At 46.9% G+C, this 27,034-nt stretch overlaps 1 protein-coding gene across 19 annotated transcripts in view; it reads left to right on the top strand.

Moving 5' to 3' along the window:
* The window catches only part of LOC147727467 (ankyrin repeat domain-containing protein 17-like), a 1,323,072-nt gene that overhangs the window by 996,350 nt on the left and 299,688 nt on the right, over window positions 1-27,034 (top strand). For all 19 annotated transcript variants that reach the window (XM_086961534.1, XM_086961542.1, XM_086961537.1 and 16 more), the window contains one exon: window positions 10,340-10,778. In XM_086961534.1, coding sequence (XP_086817660.1) covers window positions 10,340-10,778 — 439 coding nt within the window. The remainder of the gene's footprint in view (window positions 1-10,339; window positions 10,779-27,034) is intronic.

Below are 27,034 nucleotides of genomic sequence, written 5' to 3' on the forward strand. Positions count from 1 at the left end.
TTTTTACCTCTTCAACTATATCCTGTATCCATCTAATGTAAAGTGCTCTGATACCCGCTAGGGTCATGTTCACGCTATACCAAACTTTATAAATAAATAAATTAATGAATATGTGCCTGCCTCAAGAGTGCCTCTTGAGCCAGTGGTCCCAAGCAAAGGGTCAATTGAAAGATCTAATGTTAGTAAGGGCCAGCAGCCATTGCTTTCTGCTGTGAAGGAAATGCAACAACCTGTTCCAGGGCAGGCCCTTCACAGACCCTATCCTGCAGGCTACCATCACAACGGTGGCATGCCTAGCCGGTGTTTTGGGGCACACCTAAATAGCATGCTGGTTCAAGGTATGTGGCCATCTCATCTATGATATCTTTTCTTCTACCACTTGGAGCTGTTAGTCATTCAGATAGCTCTCAAAGCGTTTCTCCTTCAAATTCAAGGCAAAGTAAGACTGGTACGTCCCAATAGTATGATGGCTGTGTTCTAATTGCTGAATCAGGGAAGAACTCCACTCCCCTATCGGCCCTAGCCCAACAGATTTGGTGCCAGGCCCTCCATTACCGTGTTCCTCTCCTGGCAGATTATCTACTGGGAGTGGGCAAGGATTTCACAGATCTGCTTGTAGGTTTCAGCAGTAAGTCCATGAATGGGAACTTCACCCACAAGTCCTGTTTCCATACTTCCACAGATTGGGTTCCCCAGACATAGACATTTTTGCCACAGCAGGAAAAGCAAAATGCCGAAACTTTGCAGCAAGTTTCGTCACCCACCCGCAGTTTATGGAAAATACCCTGTTGATAATTTGGTCCAGGATCGTTGCCTATGCTTTTCCCCCTCTCCCACTGATCCCAAACGTGGTCAGGAAGCTGAGACAAACGTTCCTCACACTCATTGTGGTGGCTCCACCATGGGCCAGACAATGATGGCTCGTCCTGCCTGAGATGTCCCCATAAGAATCTAAACAGCAGGCTTAACGTTCTCACTCAAGACCACGGCAAGCCAGACACCCAAACCCCAAGCAGCTCCACCTAGTGATTGGTTCCTGAAGTGTTCGAGTTTCGTTACCTTTAAATGCTACAGGAGTGCATGGACGTACTCAAAGAAGCCTGCATGCCCACCACATGCACCTGCTACATTCTTAAGAGGAAAAGGTTTGTGCCCTACGGTACCCCAAACAACAATAACTTACTAAACCCCTACAGTGCAGGCTATTCATTGTAATCTCCTTCAACTTCAGAAATATACATTGTTTCATACATAAATAAGGAAACACCTACTTGCTATTGCCACAATCATTCAGAACAGAGAGCACACTTCTATCATCAAAATCCCGGTTATCAAAACCTTTATGGAGGGCCTTAAGGCGGTGATCCTAACTATAGTACTTCCTGGCCCTGTCTGGAATCTGAACATTGTGCTCACCAGACTAATAGGGCAACCATTCTAGCCCCTGCATGTATGCCCCCTGCAGTTACTTTCTTGGAACGTTGCCTTCCTCGTCGCAGTCACTTTCGTTAGACAATTAATGGAATGGCAGGCTGTCCCTTTTCAAGAGCCCTTTTATCAAATTCACAAAGACAAAGTGGCTCTCGGAACCAATCCTAGGTTTTTGTCCAAGGTTGTATCTTCGTTCCACCATAAGCTGTTGTTGAATAGCTTTATTTCGATATATTTATCATATCATAAAAGCATTACAGTACAAAAATATTAAAAAATACATTACATTTTGACAATCCATTCCTATGTTCACATTATACATTTGATCAATTCTTCAATTTCGTGTGAGCTAACAGTAAAACATCATAAAAAGGAGCACATTTGACAAAAAGTTGTAGAACATAGCTAAAATAAGGCACTAGATCAATACAGTTCATGTTATATCATAAAAAGGAGCTCATTTGCCAAAAAGATGTAGAACATAGCTAAAATGTGGCACTAAGTCAATACAGTTCATGTTACGGGAGAGACAATTGCCTCACAGATCTTATCCGCCATACCCAACCCAGGAATTTTGCCAGACAACAGGCGAACAGAGGGCGAGCATCAGATCTTAAGATGCGTAGAGCCTCCAAGTGGGATCTTGTGCCAAGATTCCTGCATAGTGGTTTCAGCCATCTGGATCGAGGGGCTGCATAGGCTGGACACTCAAACATTAAATGGGCGACAGACTCATACCTGTTCTCACAAAAAGGGCAATATGGTGTAGTTTGCAGCGGTGGCTTCCAGCTTGCTGTCAACTGCCCTAGAGGTAATACTCCCACCCTGAACCTAAAATACAATGACCTATCCCCCCGACTTGAGGATCGTGTCTAAATATGGTTCTCTAAAGGGGAGCTCCTTGATTAGCAGAAACTCTACAGCAGATCTGCATAATTTAGAATTGCTAATTCTCCCATTTGCCACCCATGACCAGTATAATTTCTTTAACGTCTGTTTGGGTGGGGCAGATCTATTTACCCAAGCATCAACAAGGCCCAGATCACAAAGAAGCCGCTTGACTTCCTTGAGCCAACCGACCTTGTGCCAGCCGGGTGTTAAAAGGAGTTCTCTTAGGGCATCAGCATAACTGGACAGTTCAGGTACCTGCCATATTCGAGCCCACAGTAAGAGGGGACGTAGCCTTGCCTGCTCACTTATTGGGCGTGTGCCTGCATCTAATAAGAGTGGGAGTGTGGGGGTACTATGGGTAGCCTCATGAGATCTTTATGGAATTTATTTTCAAGGTGAGTCAAGGTATCAACTTTCTGGACACCCCACAATTCCGACCCATACAGCGCTGCGCTCACCACCCTTGCTCTATAGATATCTAATACCGCCCCAATAGGTTTAAGGGGCGAGGCACGTTGTTCTTTTAGCAGGGCCCCTGTGACCCTCTTATGAGTCAGAAAGACTTTTTGATGGTGAGCCTTCCAATTCATGGAGTCACAGAGTCGGATACCTAAATAATCAAACTCCTTTACCCTTTCAAGTGGGACTGAAGCTAAGGTAGGAGGGGGTGCCACAGGGCTCGTGTTTGAGCCCCACGTTATTTAATATCTACGTGGCACCCCTAGCTAACATCATGAGATCCCACGGGTTCATTCCAGTATCATACGCAGATGATACACAACTCCTCTTCCCTTTTAAAATCATGACTCCTGAGGTGCGTGACTCCTTTTCCCGGGGGATGAAGGAGGTAGCACGCTGGATGGCAGCCAATTTTTTGCAGTGCAACGTCTCCAAGACCGAGGTGATGCTCTTCGGAGAGGCCAAACGTCTATGGACTCCTGACTGGTGGCCTTAAGATCTGGGCCCTGTCCCTGAGCCCAAAACGGCGGTTAAAGATCTAGGAGTGAAACTGGATCATGAGCTCACCCTAATACAACAAACCAATCAAGTAGTGGGTTCATGTTTCCATGTAATTGGTCTTCTCAGGAAAGTATTCCCTCTGCTACCAGATTTCACCAGGAGAACGTTGGTCCAGTCACTAGTGTTAAGTAGGCTGGACTACTGCAATGGTCTGCTGTTGGGTGCTAATGAGGGTATTTTGGATAGATTACAAGTTGTGCAAAACACTGCCGCACGACTAGTTTTAAATGCCCCGCCTCGTACTCCCTCAAAACCATTGTTGGCCAAACTACATTGGCTTCCGGTGAGGCAGAGGGTGATGTTTAAGATCTGCTGCGTCATCCATAAATGCCTTATGGGCAATGGTCCTGGCTACCTTACTGAAAAGTTCATCCCTTATGTTCCATCTAGATCTTTGAGATCAGGAGATCAGGAATTGTTATGTGTTCCTAGGGCATTGAAAGGGGGGTAGGGCCCTTTCTGTAGCCGGCCCGAAGTTGTGGAATCAACTCCCTAAGGAAATCCGGGTATGCAGGGAACATCTCCCTTTTAGAAAGAAACTTAAAACTTTCCTTTTTCAATCATTAGCTGGTTAAGGGCTCTGAATTGGATCATGACGAGTTGCTGCTCTTTAGTTGCTGCCAAAGGCGCGGAGATACTCCTCCGGGAGTCGATTCGCAGCGCCATAAAAACATGCAAATAAATAAAAATAAATAGGAGGGATGACGGTTTTCCTAGGGGGGGTTTAGGACCAGGAATTTGGTTTTGCTTACATTAATAACTAGGCCCTTGGAGTCACAAAATTCCTTGAAACTAGAAAGTAACGTTTGGAGGCCTATCGGGGTTTTTGAGATCAGGAGGGTGTCATCTGCAAATAGGAGAGTAGGAATTTTTCTGCCAGCCAGGGAGGGCGCATCTGCTGGATGTTTGAGTAGGTGCTCCACCACTCCATTAACATAAAGTGAGAACAGAGTGGGGGCTAGCACACAACCCTGGCGGACACCCCTATCTACAGGAATGCATGATGTTTTTTGCCCCTGATCTCCCCACCTGATCTGTGCGAAGTTGCTTTCATGGAACTTAATGAGCAAACCAAGTAAATACGAAGGGATACCCAAACCATCTAGGACATTCCACAACTGGTCACGTGGGACCAGGTCAAAGGCAGTCCGCAAATCTATAAATGCGAGATACAGACTGCTTTTGCCCAATACGACCACTTTCCAATAAAGCATTGGTAGGCGGAATGTCTGTTCAATGGTATCAGTTCCTGATCTAAAACCAGCCTGGAAGTCTGACAATACTTGATTTTCTTCAGCCCACTGTAAGATCCTGCCTAAGATTACTTTGCCGGCTATCTTCTGAGAGGAATCCAGCAAGCTAATTGGACGATAGTTAGCGGGGTCGTCCCGACATCCTTTCTTGAAAATCGGGACGACCTCCGCACCCCTCCAGGAGTCAGGAAGGCAGTCCCCCTTCACGGCCGCATTCAGAAGTGAGGCAATAAGTATGCTCCACACCTCGGGATTGGCCCGTATCAAGTCACCTGGGATGCCGTCTGGGCCTGCAGCCTTGTTAGCTACAAGGCACTTGATTGCTCCTTCGACTTCCTTAGCACCAAAGAGGTGGTCCTTAATTAGGTGGGCACCCGGCGCTCTGTGAGAGACCCATATTTGATTGTAGTGCGCCTATTGGGATGGAATAAAGCTTAGAAAAATGGGCAAACCAAGCCTCACCAGTGATGTTACAAGTCAGTTGGGAATCAACGGGTTTGTCCATAGCTCTAAGCAAATCCCAAAACCCCTTCGAGTCCTTTTTGGAACTCGCAGTCATTAGTTCTCTCCAGAAGTTGGTTTCGTGTGCTTCCCTAGCCAAGGATAGAACTTTTTTATAGCTTTTCCTGGCGAAACTAATGTGGCCTGGGTCCTTTGATTTCACGGCTAGAATGAGTTCCCGTTTGGCAGCATGGCAGGCAGGAGAATACCATTTATCTCTACCCTTGGTTGCGGCTCGGTTTGTGGACCTCGCCCTGCTCTGCGGAACAATGAACTCACTTAGAGCTGAAATAGTTTCTGTGAAGGCCGTGAAGACCTCATGATTAGTGGTTTCCGATGTATCTAATCGCATCTTCACCGCTGTCATTATGGTCTTAGCTTGGGCCATCCTTCCCTCGTCCGCGGCAACTTTCGCCCATTTTAATCGCCTGCCACAGTTCGAGGGGACAAGTTTGTGGGATGATTTCCATATATGTAGTGACGTGGTTGGATTCCTGTCTTGCCACGGGGGAGTGAGGGTTAGGGCCAATGGGTTATGGTCGCTATCGGAAGTCAATAGGACTTCCATATCTTGGTGATACGGCCATAGCTTATGGTTCAACAATATATAATCGATTCTTGAAGTGTGACCCCCACCCTATTGTAGGTATGTGCTCCCCTGGGATCAGAATTGGATCTGCCGTTAGTTGCTCTAAGATCGTGTTCCATACAGAGTGCGTTGATGTCTATGGCACTCTGAGTCCATTTTTTGATCGGGTCTAGGGAGAGCGTAGGAATGCCTCTCCTAGCATCGTCTTCCCAGGTATCTAAAATGTCCTCACTGGCTAGGGGTTCAAAGCAGCAATTAAGGTCTCCTGCCAAGAAAACAAAGGATTCTATATTACAGGATCCAAGCTCCTCCTCAATTCCAGATGAAGATAACATTGAGGTCCCGCCCCTAGCCCCCCTTAAGTAGAGGTTGAACACCTCTAGCTTCCTGCCCCCATGGCATTGTATTGATAATCTCTGTAGATCGGGTGATTGTGTGGTTATATGCCTTATGGTTAACCCCAATGAAATACTGACCCAAATGAGGAGGCCACCCGACGGGCGGCCTTTACTACCCTGGGGTTGGGATGCAGACACAAAGTAGGTTGTGTAACCTACCCTGTGGCGAGGTTCCAAGCACCAAGTTTCTTGCAAAAGACAAATCCCGAAGGGTTCCACAAGGGAATTCCAATCTGGATTGTCAAAATTGCGTGCAAGACCTGCCACATTCCAACTTAGGATCCTCAGTTGTGGGTTTCCTATAGCTCTCTGCCTGAGCGTTAGGACAAAAGCAGGGGGAACAGAATCAGAAGCAGGGCCCAACCTACTTGAGCCATGTTCCGACGCTGTCGCCTCTGCGTCAACACTAGTTGGTAATTGGTTCTTAGTTCGGATGTTTGCCCTGGTGGTAATGAGCCGTTTGCTAACAGGCAGGGCCAATTGGTGCAATAACAGCGGGGTCGATGGGGGTACGGTGGTCGCATGTTCTATTGCATGAGTTCTATTAGTGTTAGAGGTGTTCGACACACCCCACGAAAGCGAGGCTTGTGCCGCTGGTTGGCCAAATGGGACAGAGCTATTTCCATCAGGCTTGATTGTCAAGGCTAAGGGGTCAGGGTCCCCGTGAGATAAAGAAACCTCTGTATGCAGTAGCGAATCAACTGACTTAGGGAGTCAATCCACTTCTTCAAGGCAACCAAACCTATTCGAGGTTGGTGCCCCGAACCACCGTCTAATTGGAACTTGCTCTTTATTTCTTAACCCACCACAGGCCTGTTGACGTACCAAGGACCAATCGCCCCCATGAATGTGTGTGGTGCGTGGTGGGTAAAAGAAAGTTAGTGGCCTGGGTACAATGGGTGAGCCTTCCCCATGGGTAGTCCATGAGCAAATGTGGTGAGCCGTATGTGGGTCCTCAAAAGTCACAACTATACAGTCGCCAGGACTAGATTTCCGCGAGGGGCCCACCCAGGGAACTCTTCGCACCATTAATACTCTACTTCTCCGACCATTCGGGATCGGTCTATTCACATTAAGCCAATGCATGACCTTATTCTTCAGGGACCAGTGGTTTTCGTGGTGGTCATTCTCGATTTCAGGCACACCCGTCAGCACCACCACGTATTGGTTGGCCTCAGGGGGGAGATCAATATAACCCCCTCGAAAATTACTCTTGTTTTGTGGGCCCTGGGGGGTTCGATGGACAGCATTGCTGGCATTCAGCCTTGGAGGAGCACCTGCATTAGTGTGTATAAGAGCTTGGGGATTAGATTGCTTTGGCGCCCTTGGCGGAGCATCAGTGGTTTTGTGTACGAATCCCTTAGTACGAGGTTTAGGGACAGGCTGTATTATACTAGGTGCTGGAGGGGAAAGGTTTGGTGTCTGTGAGACTAAGTTATTCTCTAGGAGACCTTTGTTATCTAGACCTCGCAAACAAAGGGTTGCCAAAGCTATGATACTCTTATCCATCTCTAAAAGATGATTCTCAATACGTGAGAGTCTTAAATCCAGGGGAGACAGGAGCTTTTTAAGGGTTTCCCAGACTATTTTTATAAACTCCCCATCCCTCCCTTTCTGCTCCTCTAGTTGTGATCCAGTTTCCTCTACTATTGTATCATCTTTAGGGGGTACCGGGGCTGCTCCATCGTTATCTGTTCCTCTGGGTACCTGTAACGATAGAGCAGACCCTCCTGTGGCGCTAGTCACAGGGAGACTACCAACATGAAGTTGGTGTGCCCCAACAATTTTAGCCTTCTTACGTGAATATGCAGACCTTGAGTTACGTTTCCTTTTGTGTAGTTTGCCTTTGTTACTAATACATATGGATTGGTCGGGAATTTCCAAGGTTTGGGGTGTAATATTATTTGGTTGATCAAGAATGGCCACAGGTAAAATCTGACTAGCAGACTGGTGTATGGGGCACAGAATTGGAGATGGAGGGAGCGTATCTGGAGTGTTATGGACATCCGCCTGCGAGATTACGCAGTGCGGATTAGCCGGACGCTCCGGGGTTATAGCAGATGCTATGTGTTCCAGGGAAGATTTTTTAGACTTAGCAATGTCCTGCGACAATCTTCTGGCCGCCGCCAAATCTAGGGAAACTCAGGTTTGCAATTTGGTGATTTCCTTCTCTATAGCAATATTTGTACGTGTAATGAAATCGTCCATAGTTCCATTTTGTTTCAGCCCCCCCTTGGCAGCCCTGCTACGGCTTACCCGAGTGCACATAACCAGCAAAAGTAAGCGAACAGTGTGAACAATAATTATGTACAATAGAGACAGTACCGGTGGCAGAACAAAGGGCGAAAGGGGAGGGGCCCTGCCCAGGCCTCTCAGTCCTCGAACGGCCTCAAACGGCCCGCTCTTTGCCCGGTCTTCGCCCCGGGCGCTACCGCGCAGCGGTAACTCCGCCCTGTAAAATAGGGCTAGGACAGGGCAGGGGGCGTGACCGGCAGGGAGAGCGGCCACAGGTGTAACACGCAGGGACTCTTGGGCAATGGAGTCCCTGCTAGGCTGCTCGCAGCCCTGCCGGTGTACAGAGTGGTTCGAAGGTGTTCAGCTGCACTCCCCACAGAGACCGCAGGCGCAGCGGGACCCGCGCAGCGGGTCCGGCAAGGTGCAGAGTCCTCCCCACAGTCTCGGATCCACGAAATCCAGCGGCGACAGTCAGCAAGAAGGGAGCCTCCACGCAGTGCTCCAACAAATCCTCTGGTCTCAGCAACAAGGTTTCCCGCTGTGTGGCAATCACGGGGCAGCTTTAACCGAAGTCGAGGGGCGTGACCGGCAGGGAGAGCTGCCACAGGTGTAACACGCAGGGACTCCTGGGCAATGGAGTCCCTGCTAGGCTGCTCGCAGCCCTGCCAGTGTACAGAGTGGTTCGAAGGTGTTCAGCTCCACTCCCCACAGAGACCGCAGGCGCAGCGGGACCCGCGCAGCGGGACCCGCGCAGCGGGTCCGGCAAGGTGCAGAGTCCTCCCCACAGTCTCGGATCCACGAAATCCAGCGGCGACAGTCAGCAAGAAGGGAGCCTCCACCCAGTGCTCCAACAAATCCTCTGGTCTCAGCAACAAGGCTTTCACCATAAGCAGTCAATTGATTTCCTAGTTTTCTTTCCACACCCTGACTCTGTAGCTGAAAAAGCGCTTCAAGCACTAGATGTCAAGCGCACTCATATCTATTACTTTGACAGACCCAAGTCTTTGCGCATGATGCAAGCTGTTTGTAGCTTTCTCCTAGTCTCATAAAGGCCATGCCATTTCGAAGGCAGGTTCATTGTTAAATGTATTCAGTCCTACTATGCTAAAGCTAAAAGAACTGTACCTTCTCGTCTTAGGCCCTACACCACCCACAAGCAGATTCTACTATGGCTTTCCTGGGGAACATACCCATAGCAAACTTATGTAGAGCTGCCACGTAGTCCACTTCACTTTTACGAAACATTGTGGACATCATATTGAGAACAGAGTTGGTCAAGCTTTCACCAGGTCTGCATTTCAAACCTCTACACCATCCACTGGCTAGCCATCGCTTAGAGGAGCACTGCTTTACAGTCTATGCACAACATATTTAGATTCAGCCACACATGCTACGAGCTGAATGTCACTTACCCTGTAAGCATCTATTTGTGGCATGTATTGGTGTAAGTTAATGCACCCCCCTGCCTTCCTTGGAATCCAGTGGTTGGTACATATATCTTTAAAGATATCTTTCTTTTTACAGTGATTCCTTCTACCTACTAGCATGGTTACTATTCTTCCTGTACATACTACTTCATACTTGCTCTCACCTGTTTAGCAAAACATAATTCAGCAATCGAATCTGCGCATTTGCATTCAGAGGAGTCACAAAGATCTCCGAAGAAAAACAACTTGCAATGTCTGCGTCTAACACTAGATGGCAGGAGTATGCACAATATCTACAGCACTGCCCGCACAAATCCGAAGCTTTTAGGGTAAGTAACATATTCCCAGTTACTTGAGGACTCCTTAGTCTATTGCTTTTGATTTTTGAGCTGCCAACCTAAAATGTGAATATTGTGTGAGTAACGTCTGAGTAAGTATATTCTATAGCAACATATTATGGTAGAAGTACATTGGTTGAAAATGTATAATTTACCTATTTGCCGATTATAAAACAAAGCTGTTAAAGCACAAATTGTTTTAAATCTTCAAAGTATCTACCTTTCTCAGATAATTAGTGATTTATTTTTTAAACAGATGACCCACCCATTGTAACTGAGCCTCCTAGCGCGACAACCACCACCACGATAGGCATCAGTGCAACATGGACGACTCTGGCAGGTTCTCATGGGAAAAGGAATAACGCAATAACCACGAACGGCTCCAAAAGAAAAAGTAGAAAGAACAAACTCACCCCGGATAATGTTCAGATTATATTTGAAGATCAACTTCCCATTGCATATGGCCAGCAGCAGAAAATTAACGGAGAGTCTAAGAGCAGCAGTACTAGTGAAAGTGGTGACAGTGATAACATGAGGATTTCAAGCTGTAGTGATGAAAGCAGCAACAGCAGCAATAAAAGTGACCATTGTTCTTCCACTGCAATCACACATTTGCAAAGCACCAAAAAACAGCCATGTGTTCTTGTCACATCTCCAAAAATTGAAAGGAGACTGGTTTCAAGTAAATCATTAAAGTAAGTTCATGATGCGTTTCAATGCAAACATTGTTTTGATTTGCTTCATGTGTACTTTTTTATATTTTATGAACTTATCATACATTATGTATTGCTGTATCGTAAAATGATTAATGTAATTGTTACCTTGTTTCGCTTAATTGTGCTGTTCATTTATGCTATCCTGGGTGAACTCCATTTAACAATTATTCACCATCACAGTAGCATAGTATTCACACATAAATAAGGTATATCCTTGTCCACTTGCACTTGAAATTCTGATGTCATATAATGCTTAACTTGAAAATAAATCTCTGCAATTTAATTTGGGTCACTTATCAAAGGTTACTGTTTGGTGTATCATACATAATTAGGAATACACTCAAGGGGGTCTAAATTGTCTATTGATCTATTGGCATTATGAATGAATGAAAAATCTTATAAAGCGCACAAATACAAAGAGGTGTCTTGGCACTGAATGAATTACAAGAGAGCATACGAGGGCAGAGTCATAGGGGATCATTGGTTAAACAACCAAGTTTTATGGTTCTTCCCAAACGCCAAGAGCGTGAGTTCAACTTTAAGTTCTGGAGGCAGACTGTTCCACAGTAAAGCTGTGGTTCTAAAAAAGCTTCTGCATTTCCAGGTGACCCGCTTGAAGGGAGCAACCTTCAGCAGGTTCACTGCGCTTGACCGAAGAATTCTGCTGGGGGTACACCGTATCAGATTTACCTTCAAGAATGCAGGTGCATTTCCATAGATTGACTTGTACTCTAGGCAAAGAGCCTTAAAGGAAATGCGGTGATGGTCCGAAGCCAGTGTAGTTGTCTAATAGCAGCCCTGGCTGATTGAAATTTGGGAATTTTGAGAAGAAACCGAGCAGCAGCATTTTGGATGGTCTGAAGTTTTCTAAGTGAGCCTTTAGAGGGGCTATTTCAGTAGTCTAATCGAGAGAGTACTGGGGTATGACTACTGCTTAAAGTAGGTCAGCCGGCACAAATTTCTCAATTTTCTTAATGCTTCTGAGCCAACGGGAGGAGGTAGTTTAAAAAATAATTTTATTCATTAGGTTAATTTGATTTTTAAAATTCAAATCACTATCCAGCATAAACCCCAAGTTTAACTTTGGAGATTGGCATGCGCGCCTGACCTAAATCTGATGGCCACCAGGGGGGGAACCAGTGAAGTAAAGTTTCTTTGTTGCTTCATTGAAACCATTACAAACAGCAATGAGCAAGTTCAGTTTACAACCTGATTTAAGCAAAACGATAAAAACACAGAACCAGTGTTGAAAAAAGACTAGCCAACGCTCATATACATACTTAGGACGAATTGAAGATGAACAATTTAGCAGCAGAAGTTAAGTAGGGGGGAACCAAATTGCTGGATTGTTACTAAATTGAGTCACCTTGGTTTTTGTGGAATTCAACTTTAAAAAATTGCTGGCCATCCAGCTGTTCACTGCACTCATACATTCATTAAATGTTTCTCCAGCCCCACGTTCTTGTGTATTTGGGATACAGCCAGCAGGTTTACCCTCAGTGCCAGTTGGACCTTCCAAGACCATCACAGCGCCTCCGGATCTACTGCTGACTCAGATTCTGGTGCCACTGTCCACCAGTCCCCCAGACTTCCACACCAGAAGACAAGGTTCCTGTTGTACACTCTGAATGAATGAAAAATGAATGAAAATAAACTTATATAGCGCAACTTAGCCCATCGGGCATCAAGGCGCCTAACCATAAACATAATCCTAGGTCCGAGAGCGTGTCTATGGGTAGGCCTCGATGAAGAGCCACGTCTTTAAGGATTTCTTAAAAAGTGCCATGGAAGATTGTGTTTTTAGCTCTGAGAGGAGGGCATTCCACAGTTTAGGGGCCACAGAGAAAAAGGCCCTTCCACCCCATCTGACTCTGTTTGTCAGAGGGATGGATAGAAGGTTCTTGCTAGCGGAGTGTAAGTTTCTACTGGGGGTGTAAGGAACCAGAAGGGAACTTATAGCTTCAGCACAGCCGCCAGACAGAGCGCTGAAAACCAGGCACAAGATTTTAAAAGAGATCCTGGCTCTGACTCGTTTGGTGCCTGTTCAACCTTGACCAAGGCTGCGCTGGGCCGCTGTTGAGGCACCACTTCCTCCACGTGACCTGCTGCCTTCACCAGAGAAAACACATACACTTCATTCCCTGTTTGGCATGGATTCCGACAATGATTACATTGCGGGTGATAAGATTTGCTTGCCATACCACAAAGAGAATTGCTATGATGACCTACAAGTGGTATTGATACCTCCCCTGAGTCGGGGCTTCTCTCACCCCATGGTCCTGCCACTGAAGAGAGTGCTTGTTACTCCCTGGTAATGCAAAGGGCGGCCAAAATGCTTGACCTTAAGCTTCCCATTTTTTTAGGTCAAGACCAGTGGTGTAACATAGGCACCCGCAGTGCCGGTGCGGGGTTGCAAGCTCCATAAGTGCCTCCTCAGCACAGTACCCTTGCATGTGACCTTTTTACTGAGTCTGGGGAAAGGGAGAGGTGGGGGGCATCCCTGCACTTTTCAGCAGGGCCCCCTAAAGTTTTGTTATGCCACTGGTCAAGACCCATATCCTTACTAGCCGTGGGAAACATTCACTGATGCCCTCTTGCCTTTCAATAAGGCACATACCAATGACTTGTTGGGGACATAGGCCAAACCTTACTCTGGCTCCCCCAGTCAACCGTCAGATCATAAGATAATACCTCCCTGCCCCAGGCAACCCTACATTTCTATGTCAGCACCCCTGCCTGTAAAGCTTGGTTGTGCAGGCATCTACAAACAGGTCAAACCCACAATGGATGAATACATTTGGAAATAGTCATAACATTTATCAGCCTGTCTCTCAGAACAGTGAATTCCAGCTGACTCCTGGGGTGGTATTCTCATGCCCTTTGAGCTTCGGTGGCTTAAGTCCTCCCGGGTGTCCGTGAAGATCTTGGACTCTGTAAGAGAAGCCACATCCTATCCCTGACACTAGTATCATTATGTGCCAACACGCTTGGCTGCAGCCTACCAGTTATTCTGCAGATGTCCAGTTATCCCTCATGGACATATCGTTTGATGAGACTTGCCTGTTTAGGGACAAGACGGATTCCACTCTACAGTAGTCCAAAGAGAGTAGAGTAGGGCCATGGCCCACTACCTGGGCTTTTCTTCCTAACCTTTTCAACCTCATCTTCCTTTTTGCTCCTTTTGCATCTTTGCAGAGCTGCCCATACTGTCAGCTAATCTAAACTCAACAAGGTGCCCAGCGGTTTCACAGTCAAGGCTGTGGTGCCTACCATTCGCAGTGAGTCAATGAGCCAGAAGGTCTAATGCTGCTCCTGCCGCCCCACCAGACCTCTCTATTGCGTCCTTAGTTAAGCAAACAAACTGGATGATTGGCTGATTCTTGCCCAGTGGCAGGCCATAACCTCATCACACCTGAGGCTCCCCTTCATCTGAGCTATTATGGATGCAATGTGGTTCTGTGCCTTTCCCCTGAAAGGAGAATTCAGGAAACTCAAGATGTGATCCCGCTCTTTCAGCCTTAGTCACGGATTCCAGTGAGGTAGACTCTGAGGTTTCTGTAACTGATGGCAAGCTATGCAGTATAATCTGAAGTTTCAGTGGTCTCAATATCAAGGGAACCTCACAGACTTGTCAGGATGTAAGAGAAGACTGCAAAAGATTTGCTGTGGTGATTGCTGGATCGTGATTTGCTCAGTGGTAGGACCCCTCTCCCCGCCGCACCCAGAGCTGACAATTGTGACCAACACATCGCTTCTGGGTTGGCATGACCATCTGGGAGAGGTGGAAATCAGAGGTCTCTGGTGTAGTCCTGCCTCCATATCACCCTTCTAGAACAGAGCGTCATCTGCATGTTTTTGAAAGTCTTACTCGTACAGGTGCTCACGGGCAACAGCGTTGCCATGTGGTACCGCAATAAAAAAGGGTAGGGTTGGGGGTCAGTGACCATTTTGCAGAAGGTTCTGAGCCCGGAAATGCCTGGACCTCCAGGGAATTTTTCTGGTGTTGACCAACCTGGCAGGGTAGTCCATGCTAGGGTGAACAAACTCAGCTGTCAGGGAGATCTGTTCTCCATTCTGAGAGTGTGCAATGTCTGCACTTCTGCACACTGGAGTTCCCAAGGCATCTCTCATTCAGACGTGTACCATCTCAAATAGTACTCTGAACTGTCTTTTCAACAATAACCATTTCTGCCTCGAATTCTCAAAATGATCAGGACCGACTGGGCCTATGTCAACCTGGTAACCCTGAATGGTCACGGTTTAAGCATGTAGAGTGTAGTATCCAGAATTCCTGGGCCTGAGGATCTATCCTCCGATCAATCTGCCCCTCCAGGAGGGACCTACTGTTGCAGGAATGGGGCAGGGTTCTGCACACAGGCCTTTGCAACCTCCACCTTCATGCTTGGATATTAAGTGGCAACTGCTGAACACCTTCAAACTTCCTCTGGAGGTGGTTGACGTCATCTTGGCAGCCAGGCCTCCTCGACAAAAACTGTAATACATATGGTTGAGGCACATTTTCGGCTAGGTGCAATTCTTGGCAGATAAGCCCCCTCCAGGCAAAGTTAACTGATGTTGTTTTATTTTTCTGCCTAGCCTAGCGAGGCTTTTCTCTGGGCACAGTTAATAGGTACCTTTAAGCTCTCTCTGCTTTTATGCAGTTGCCAGATCCACCCTGGTTGTCAAAGTCTGAAATTGTTAATCGCTTTTTGAAAAGTTTACATTTATTTTCTCTCCTTGTCTTGCCAAAGTGCAACTTTAACTTGGTCATCCCATATGTGGTGTTCACTCCCTTTGAGCCACTTCACAGCTGCCACTTGCTGCTGCTTCTCATCCTCAAGACTGTGTTCCTCGTTGCCATAAGATCAGCGTGTGAGTGAGCTGAAGGCACACTCTGTGTTACCCCAACGTATAACAGACAAGCTTGTTTCGCGAACACAGACATCATTCTAAACTAAAGTTGTGATTCTGTTCCACATCGGTCAAAACATCACCTTGGCAGCATTCTTTGCACCACCCCACTCTTCTAAGGAGGAGGAGCAATCCCACTGAATGGACCACAAGAGAGCTCTTAAACTTTTATATCAATCGTACCAAAACACACCAGGTGGATGTAAAGATCGTTTTGAGGTTTTCCGGAGCAAAAGATTCAAGTCTGTGCAGAAGCTGACCATCTCCTGCTTGATTGTTCTTTGCATTAGGATCTGCTACACCTTGCCAAGCAGCAGTCTCCGGAAGAACTGTACTCATTGTCCCAGGGACAAATTTGCTACTGCTGAGTTAGCACGTGGAGTCCCTGTCCAAAACATTTGCTTGCAAGCTACGTTCACAAAGCATTCAGTCAGGTTTGCTGGGTCGCCTTTTTCCTGTCCAGTCCTGCAGGACTATGTGTTGGATCCATTTACAGACCCACCTCGTAATAGGTATTGGCTTGGGATATATACAAAACGGAGTAATCTGCGGCTAGAAGTCTCAATCAGGAGAACGTTACTTGTCCAGTATTGGGGTGTCTTTCATAGATTCACATGCCTGAATCATTCCCCGTCGTTGGAGTGTGAGTCCCACGGTACATAAAAACAATAATATGCAAATAATTACCAAAAAACCTTAGTAATAAACAACCAGGAAGTAAAGTAGCCCTAAGCTACAAGAGTAAAAACTTCCACACACGACTATCATAGTCATTTTGTATAGTCCAAACTGCAGCCAATCAGGCGACAGCACCCACTAGAATGTTCTCCCCAGAGGCTCAGGCTCTCAGATTTTCTACCGCACGTCGTGTGAAGGGAGTCTCCCAGAGCTCTGCTCAGTACTTCACTCTTTTGGCTGGTTTTCACCTACCTTTAGAATGTCATCCAAAAAAATCTCTCTTCAGGCCTTGTGAATCTTGTGGGAAGCTCTGGCTTATTTCAGAAGATCCCCACAAGAACTGCATCTACTGCCTGTATCCGGATCATGAGCTGAGGGATTGTAAAATCTGAAGGACCTTCCCTCAGAAGACCCACTGAGACAGGGAAGGTCGCCTTCTTCTGTGGCTGCAGAAGATCAAGGATCAGGACAACCCCTTATCTGAGGTAGGAAGTGTGGCCTCTGGGTCAACTGTATCCTCTAGCAAGTGGATGGCTGAGGAAGATGTGTCTTCTCCTCGGGCTAAGGTGTTGAGAAAAGCAAAATCCACTAAGGGTTCTAGCTTGCCTTCCTCTTCTTCCTCAAAAAAGGCTTCTCCATTTTCAAAATATAGACCTGTTACACCCCCGAGAAAGTCTGGAAAGTCTCTGGCTTCAAAAAGACTTCCTGAAAAAGTTTAACCTCAGAAAGTGGCTCCGTCGTTTACGGCATCGACGACTCCTTCGTCGACTATAATCATCGCCGACGCTACTTCAACCTCGACATTCACCTTTTTATCGCCGAGGACTAAAATGATGTTGTCTGCCTCTTCTCCGTCGACGCTGGTCTCTGTGACAGTTCGACCGATCTCGTCGACGAAAGTGATGCCATCTATCAAACGCTTCAACGTCGGCGACGAAGGGTAAGAAGATCCTGTCGACAGGCTCTTCGTCGACGACGGCTGCCTTGTCGGCGAAGATCAGCTTTCTGTCGACGACCTCACCGTCGATGAAGACTACCTCATCGTCGACGCTCACATCGTCGACGAAGATTGCCTCGTTGTCAAAAGCATTGTCGACGAAGATTGCCTCGTCAAACATCGACGATTGTCCCGTCGACGAAGTTGACTGTCTCGTCGGCGGTCACTATCCTCACACCATCTTCGTCGGCGGCACCGTTGATGCCTCTTCTATCGTCTTGTAAGGAATTATAAGTTTGGTCTGTCACACAGTCTACGATCGCCTTTGCCCCACAGTCTACGGAAGCGTCTTTTTGTTACAAAGACGGAGTTATTCACTAGCGGCTCTCTCCCCACTGATGCTACCTGACCAGTTACTGGACTCTGAAGATGACGAGGAGCAGTCAGATGAGGATGACCGGTTCCGCACTAGGAGTCCATCTGAGCTGCTCATCAAATATCAGGATGAAGATCAGGAAGAGGAACATCAGGCCCCTGCTATGGTGCCTACAGCACAAATGCCGTTAGCTCTCCTCAACAGCTTCCAATATATGTTGGACGACTACTATCGCCGGTTTCCTCCATCTGAATCGGCTGGGTCGCTTCCTTCGATGCCCATGCCTCCAGTATCTGTCTCGGTTTACAAATCCCCAAGACAACCTTATTCAACACCAGTATCCGCAGTACGATCTGCAGGTTCACCTTCTCCGGCACAATCTCACCATTCCCGGGAGGCTATCAACACTGATGAGGACAGGGAAGAAGGAGAAGTTGATGACAAGTCTGACCTATCGGAGTGGGATGACTATCCAATACAAACTCCATCACCATCTTCTCCACCTGCTGCGGACTCTCCACCTGTAGATATTGGTGGTTTCCATCTCATAATGGAACGAGCTACGAAGAGGTTTCAAATTCCCATGGAAACGAAAAAGGACGACTGTTTCCTTTATGATTTTAAAGATCAGCCGCAGAAACAAGTGAGAACAATTCCCATCATGGACTTCATCTGGAAAGAGGAGCTGAAGATCATGTCAACGCCCAATTCTCTCCCCGCAGTCTTGCCTCGCTTGGACAAAAAGTATAAGGCGCCTAATACCTCACCTGCATGCCTTATAGGACACTCTAAAACTGATTCAGTCGTCACCCAAGCGTCTCAGAGACGGGCCAGGAACCCCTCTTCACCGGTAATTGCGCCACCAAACAGGGATGACAGACTTCTAAATTCCATTGGCAAGAAGTACTCCACTATGGCGGCAACCACGGTTTGTGCTGCAAACTCCCTAGGAATATTAGGGAGATATGACTGACAGATGTGGTCGAACATCTCACAATATATTGAAATGTTACCAGAGCCTGAAAGATCCGAAGCTAGGAAGATCTTGCACGAAGGGGATTGTCTGCGGAAATGATCGACGCAGCAGTAGATGTGGCATCTATAGGTTTCAGGCAGTTAGCGGAAGCAGCGGTGCTAAGGAGGTCGAGTTGGCTAAAGTCAACATCCTTTCGCTAAGAGGTCCAAGCTAAAATCATCGACATGCTGTTTGATGAGAGGTTTCTCTTTGGCCAGCATGTCGACGAGGCCCTGCAGGCAATAAAGGATACAGAAACGGCAAGATCTCTGGGTAGCCTTCAGTTTCGTAAGTCGTTCTTTCGTGGTGCCAAAGGACGTGGGTCCTTCTCTAATAGAAGGGGCTTCAATCAGCAAAGATCGTACCAATCCTCTCAAAGTAACCAGAGGTATCAACCATACAAACAGACGTACGGACTGTGAGGTAACAACTACTCGCAATCAAAGAGGAGGTCCTCCTATCGTGGGTGGGATTCCTCCAAGAAACAATGAGATGTGCCACCTGCCACCATCTCTGCCCATTCCCCAGTCAAAAGTTGGAGGAAAAATATCCATTTCTACTCTAACTCGTCCAAGATTACTACAGACAAGTGGGTCCTAGATATAGTGGCAAGAGGCCTCACTTTGGAATTCATCAAAACCCCTCCAAATTCTCCTCCCAAAGGCCCACCTCCTGCTTATCTCACTGAGCTGTTCTCCCAAATAAATTTAATGATTTGGAAAGGAGCGATCAAAAAAGTTCCTCAATTGCAAAAAGGAACGGGATTCTACTCAAGATTCTTCCTCATTCGCAAGAAGACAGGGGAATGGTGCCCCATCCTCTACCTGCGCACCCTCAACAAATACCTGAAAAAATTGTCCTTCAGGATATTAACGCTCAAGAAATCCTCCAGCTTCTTTCGGTAGGGGATCACATAGCCACCCTCGACCTTCAAGATGCTTATTTTCATGTGCCGATCCTCCCCAGGCACAGAAAGTTCTTACGGTTCAGAGTGGCTGGCAGGGATTTTCAGTTCAAAGTCCTTACCTTTGGACTACGGTCAGCACCCCTTATGTTAACAAAGGTGCTAGCTCCGGTGACCGCACACCTTTGCTTGGAAGGCGTTCAAAATCTTCCCTTACTTGGACGACTGCCTTATCAAGGCGAATTCCTTATGAGAGGCAAGAGCACACTCCAAAGATGTCTATCACTGTTCCAATCTCTCGGTCTTTCCATCAACTTCGAAAAATCTCATCTATTTCCGTCACAAAAGAAAGACCTTCTTGGGAGCCACACTGGACACCCAACTCACGCAGGCTTTTGCCTCAAAGAGGCAACACAAGATCCGAAAAATAGCTCACTTGTTGCACGAAAAAGAGTGCGTTTCAGTTTGACTATTCAAATCTTTCCTGGGGATGATTTCATCCTGCATCCCGTTGATAACAAATTGCCGTCTCAGAGGCCTTTGCAAGAAGAACTCAACCTCCAGTAGTTGCAGGTGTCAGGTTCGTTCGACATCATTCTCATAATGCCTCGAATGAAAAAAGCATTGCTTTGGTGGACTTAGATGAAGAATTTATGAGGGATATACATTCCTATCGGAAGTCCCAAATTTCACAATCACAGCAGACGCTTCCCTCGAAGGATGGGGAGGGCACACCTTCAAGGAATGACAGTCAACGGAAAGTGGAATGTGCAACAAAGGGCATGGCACATCAACCTTCTGGAGCTGCGAGCCATTTTCTTGGCCCTAAAGTCTTTTCGACCCATCATACTAGGGACGTCGGTGTTGATTCGGACGGACAACACGACAAGTATGCACTACCTAAACAAACGGGGCGGTACAAGGTCGGCCCTTCTCTCTCAGCAAGCCCAGGAGATCTGGGACTGGGCACTACGTCACGGAATCACTCTGTCAGCGGTCCATGTTCCAGGGGTTTCCAATGTCCTAGCGGATACTCTCAGCAGATCTCAAATGTCCAACCACGAGTAGGAATTGCATCAACCAATATTGGATCGAGTTTTCCGGGAATGGGGCAGTCCTGAGCTGGACCAGTTTGCGACCAGCCAGAACCGCAAATGCCCATACTACGCAAGCTGGCTTCCCCACAGGGACTCGTGCGGGAATGCACTTTCCATGAACTGGTCTCAGATATATGCCTACGCCTTTCCTCCGATTCAACTGATACCCAAGGTTATCTCCAAGATGAAGAAGCAGCCTTGTCGCCTCACTCATTGCCCACAGATCGCCTCGCCAATACTGGTTCACCGAGCTTCTCCTCCTTTCGGAGTGCGATCCCATTCAGTTTCCACCAATACCGAACCTTCTGTCCATTCAAGAGGGTCAGATCTGTCACCCGGACCCAGCATCCTTGAAATTAGCAGCATGGCTCCTCAACACCTTGAATTTGCTCACTTAGATATACCCGCAGAGTGTAAAGAAGTTTTAGCCAATGCTCGAGCACTTGCCACAATCAAGACATATAAACTCAAATGGAAAATGTTCTGCACTTGGTGGCAGTCTGTCAATTTACATCCCATTCAGGCCAAGCCCGAACAGATTTTGCAGTTCTTTCTTAAATTGGCAAAGTCTGGATTATCTCATTCCACGTTAAAAGTGTTTTTGGCAGCTATCTCGAGGTTCCATCAAGATGGTTCTAACTCTCTCTACTAGTTATTCAACACATTTTTAAAGGGCTGTTTCGTATGTTTCCCCCTAATCAGTATCCACCTCCATCTTGGCATTTGAATGTGGTGCTTGCTCAACTCATGGTACACCCCTTTGAACCTATTCACAAAGTGGACCTTAAGTTCCTTTCTTGGAAGGGATCTCTGCTGCTGGCGCTGACATCAGCAAGGAGGGTCAGCGACATTCAAGCATTCACAATTAAGTCACCTTTTCTGCAATTCACATCTAATTCAGTGGTGCTTCGTACCAATCCCAGCTTCATGCCTAAGGTTCCTACAGATTTCCACCTTAATGAACCGGTAATTCTGGAGAAAAAAAATTCCAAATCCTCAGACAGCGGCAGAGAGAGCTTTACATTCCCCGGACATCAGATGTCTTGAGTTCTATCTGCAACAAACTGCTACAATTCGAAAATCAGATCAACTTTTCGTAGCGTATGGGATGCTACGTCAGGGTTACTATGTATCCAAACAGACCATAGCTCGTTGGATGTCCTCGACGATTAGTCTGTGTCATCAACAGGCGGGAAGGCCTCTACGCACCATGCCGAGAGCACATTCTACGAGAGCGATCTCCTCATCCACCGCTCTCTTTTCTGGGGTGCCTCCATCAAATCTGCAGAGCAGCAACCTGGTCCAGCAGACACACTTTTACCAAACACTACTGATTGGACACTGCAAGTGATGCAGATACGTCAGTGGGACGAGCAGTTCTCCGCAATCTTTTTCAATAAGGTGAACCTCTGTGCTTCCTCCTCCACTATGCTCTTTTTAGACACTTATTCATAGATTGTTTTTTATATCCTACCCAGTATGCATATGTAAACACTACTGTATTTATATACGGTTAAGATTTGGTTCATGATGCATTGATATGCATATGTACATATATACTGTGATGCAACGAGCGTCTAACGAGCATGATGGGTTGTACTACTATCTACTCGGATTCAGGCATGTAATCTATGAAAGATACCCCAATACTGGAGAAGAACAATAGTTAATGTTAATGTTAAAATATTTATATAGCGCAACGTTCACCTGGTCGGTTTCTTGGCGCTTCTGGGATTGAGCTCTGTGACTGGGGGCTTAGGTGGAGTAGGCTTGCTGGAATAGCCACGTTTTAAGCAGCTTCCTAAAGTGAAAATGCGAGTTGGTGGATCGAATTGAAAGAGGGAGGGGATTCAAAGTTTGGGGGAGAGCGTGGAGAACCGGATGCCGCCATATTTTAGGCGCTTGTATCTGGGGACGGTCAATAAATGTTGACCAGAGGAGCGGAGGGTACGGGACGGAGTGTATTTCTTGATCCGATTGGAGATGAACCTGAAGCCTGTATCTGAAAGGGCTTTATGCGTAATGCAACTGAGCTTAAAGATACTGCGTTGTTCCACAGGAAGCCAGTGTAGTTGTTTGAGCAATGGTTTTATATGCTGGCGAGCCGGGAGTTGGAAGATCAGTCTGGCCGCCTGGTTCTGTATTAATTGCAGGCGGTGCATCTGGTAAGCAGGAATGCCTGCATAAAGTGCATTGCATAATCTAGCCGCGAGATGATAAGCGCAAGAACGACCAGAGTTAGGGCTTCTGTTGATAAAAATCTTTTTATTTTTTTTATTTTCCGTAACATGAGGAAGCAGGCTGACACCACAGAGCTGATCTGAGGTTTCATCGATAGATCACTGCTGATCTCGACTCCCAAGCTTTTTGCCGAAGAGACTGGGTAGGCGGAGAGCCCAGAACGGGAAGCCAAAAGCTGCCATTTCAGGGGTTAAGAGGCGTGAGTGTCAGGACTAACCTCGTCTTGTCGGGATTAAGTTTAAGTTGGTTAGTGTTCATCCATGTGCTGATGTAGGTCATGGTGGCCTGTAGGTTGGATTCTGATAGTCTCGTAAGTTGAATATTAAATATAAGTTGCAGGTCATGTAATAGGGTGCGGGGATGGCTGCTAGGATGTCCGGGGAGGAGTCGTCGCACAACCAGGTTTCAGTCAAAAATAGAATATCCGGCCTGTTCAGTTCAATCAGGGAGAATATTTCTAACTAGTGCTTGCTGAGGGAGCGAGTGTTAAGGTAATATATCGTAAGTTCGTCTCTTTTATTGTCGGATATATCCGGGGTCGATTCAGGGACATTGACGCAATGCAGGTCAGTGAGGGCGGGAGATGCCCTCCTTGAACGAGGGAGGTCGGAGATGACTGGACTAAGATCGGGGGGCAGAAGACCATATTGCTCCAGTCGATGTAGCTGAGTGGTACCTAGCCCATGATTACTCCGAAGTGCTTTTAGCTGGTTAGCCGTATAAGTCAATGGCCGAGCATAGTGACCTGCCCCTTGCCCCGGCCTGGCACGGACGGGCGCAGACAGGCTTGCCTTTGGCGCGACATCAGCGCTCCCGCTGCGCGCGTCCGCTGCGCGACGGCCAGCACATCCGTTTTATGGGGAGAGGGGCGTTTTAGCACTAGACCGCTCACCCGTGGCCCCGCCGGAAGTGTGGGAAAAGTGAAAGACAGCAGGAGACCTCCCTCCACAACAATCGAGCCAAGCTTGTGGTGGACGGGGAGTTAAGAAGAGAGCTGAGACGTTAGGCAATTATTAAATCAATTACCTGTAATCTGTGGTTCTCCAGTATTGGTGCCTTTCATAGATTCACATGCACCCACTCGCCTCCCCTCAGAGGCTCCTTTGGCTATGATGTTGGCTCCTCTCCTGTGTGAGAAAATCTGAGAGCCTTAGCCTCTGGGGAGAACATTCTAGTGGGTGCTGTCGCCTGATTGGCTGCAGTTTGGACTATACAAACTGACTACGATAGTCATGAGTGTGGAAGTTTTTACTCTTGTAGCTTAGGGCTACTTTATTTCCTGGTTGTTTATTACTAAGGTTTTTTGGTAATTATTTGCATATTATTGCTTTTTTATGTAACATGGGACTCCCACTCCGACGACTGGGAATGATTCAGGCATGTGAATCTATGAAATATACCAATACTGGAGAACCACAGATTACAGGTAAGTAACTAATGTTCTTACCTTTGGTGACACTCTTTATGGTAGAGACTGCCTACCCTCCCCGTTCTGTGATTTGACTGTATAAATCAATATTATTCCTAGTCTAGGAATCTGCACACTGGTCAACCCCAATTTGCAATGAACTCTGTCTCTGGACAACGTCAAAAGCAACTTTGATTGGTGCACGGTAGTTGTGCCTGTATCGGCACCACATGTCATTTCCGAACCGCAACTGCATCAGTGCGGATCCTAGTGCCATCTACTGGTCTGCAGGGGTATTGTTGAAAAGTTTCCAGATCAAGTTTAATTTGTGGGGAATATTCAAAAGGTGAGGAATTTGCATTTAGATAGTCTCTACCAGAAAGAGCAGTTCGAGGCATGCGAGCTGCAGATCTCACACTTCGCATTAGATCGCCATTAGGGTGTGAGGCTTGGATGCTTGCACATTGTTGTTGTCTTGGAAGAAGTCTTTGTAGTCCCGAGATAGGTGACTCATCCCTTGGACGATAGTGCGCATGGGCATCAACTCCATCCTTAGATAGTTTTTTTCCGCCATTGGGTTTGGATGCTACTTTTGTGCTCCAGTTCCAAAACCATTTCGAAACGAGAAAAACTTACATAAATCTATCACACCACCTCAGATGGGGTCTTCTCCACCTCATACACCATCGGATGAGGATGATGACCCTGCAGACCATGCTTACATTAAAGAACAGCTGTCTTTAGATTCGCTAGTAGTTTCCAACGCTAGAAAGCGCACCAACTTCCAAACCTCTGGAGAAGCGCCACCCCCTGATTAAGAATCCAAATTGCTAGACGCTTCTGGTAAAAGGGTAGCTGCACAAGCAGCCAATCATTGGCACATGGCCAACATGCAAGCACTGCTCGGAAGATATGATAGGGCTCACTACGATCAGTTAGAAACCCTACTACAACATTTGCCTGACCAATATAAAACACGAGCACATGATCTCATTCAAGAGGGCAAGCTAATTTCAAATGCGTCAATAAAATGTGCACTTGACGCAGCAGACACTGCCTCTACATCAATCAATACCAGTGTACTACTAAGGCGACCTGCCTGGCTGCGCATATCAGGCTTTAAGCAGGAAGTCTAGACTAGCATCCTCAACCAGCCGTTCAACCACCAACTTCTTTTTGGCCCGGCTGTAAACACTGCACTTGAAAAAATGAAGAAAGACACTGAGACTGCCAAGTCCATGGGTGCTTTACAGTCTCCACAAACACATGGCTCCTTTCGTCGCTCCTTCTATAGAGGAGCCTCCAAAAACATTGGAGCAGACAACTCATCTTCACTTAAAGCCGCTACACAAACATCCCCTAATAGAGGATACTTTATAGGCGGATACAGAGGAAACCACAATAAAGGAAGAGGTCGAGGGAATAACAAAACTCGTACCTCCCCTAACACAAAACAGTGACTTCCCTCCTCTCCCCCAGGCCATCCCACTCCAGTCGGGGGGAGATTATCACAGTTCATACCTGTCTGGGATTCCATCACAACAGACAGGTGGGTAAGACCGAGTATCCAGTATGGTTACTACCTACAACTTACAGCTGCTCCCCCCGCCACATACCACACAGGCAGCGTCCCATGTCCACAGAACATCTTACGCTCTTAAAACAAGAAGTTCTCTCACTGCTTTAAAAGCACGCAATAGAGATTGTTCCCTTACAACATCAAGGGACATGGGTTTACTTGCTGTACTTCCTAATACCCAAGAAAGATGGGACTCAAAGACCAATACTAGATCTCAGGCCCCTCAACCTATATATACACTCAGATAATTTTCATATGATGCTACTGCAACAAGGCGACTTCCTTGCCACACGAGATCTCAAGGACGCCTACTTCCACATTCCCATACATCCTTCTCACAGAAAGTATCAAAGGTTTGTAGTGGATGGACAACACTACCAATTCAAAGTCCTTCCATTCGGAGTCCCACTGCACCCAGAGTGTTCACAAAGTGCCGTGCAGTAGTAGCGGCATATCTCAGAAGACCACAGATCCATGTCTTCCCATATCTAGATGACTGGCTAATAAAAGCCAAGTCACTCAATCCGTGTGTTCAACACACTCATCAAACCATTCAAACCTTACACAACTTGGGTTCAAAATCAACTACACCAAGTCTCATATGCAGCCCTCTCATATACACCAATATCTGGGGGTCTCAATAAACACCTCCACAGCTCCAGTGTATCCCAGTCCAGCCAGGATAGCAAGCATACAAACCCTCGTCACAAAATTTCAAGTCCCAACACTCTCTCCCAGCCCGAGTGTTCATGCAACTCATAGGCATGATTGCATCTTGCATTTTTATTGTACCATATACAAGACTTCAAATGCATCCATTACAGAAATGTCTAGCACATCAGTGGATTCAGGCTCAAGGCCATCCTACAGATCTGGTATTGGTGGACAGCCACACACATCGCTCTCTGCAGTGGTGGAACACCAACAACTTGTCCAAAGGGCGGCCGTTCCTCGAACCTGTTCCACAGATAGTTCACAGAACAGACGCATCACTCACAGGATGGGGAGCCCATCTACTCGGACATATAACTCAGGGCAAATGAACCAATCAACAAAAAGTCCTCCACATCAATCACCTGGAGCTACTAA

The sequence above is a fragment of the Lissotriton vulgaris genome, chromosome 3_1 (assembly GCF_964263255.1).
Source record: "Lissotriton vulgaris chromosome 3_1, aLisVul1.2, whole genome shotgun sequence".
Taxonomy (NCBI): Eukaryota; Metazoa; Chordata; class Amphibia; order Caudata; family Salamandridae; genus Lissotriton; species Lissotriton vulgaris.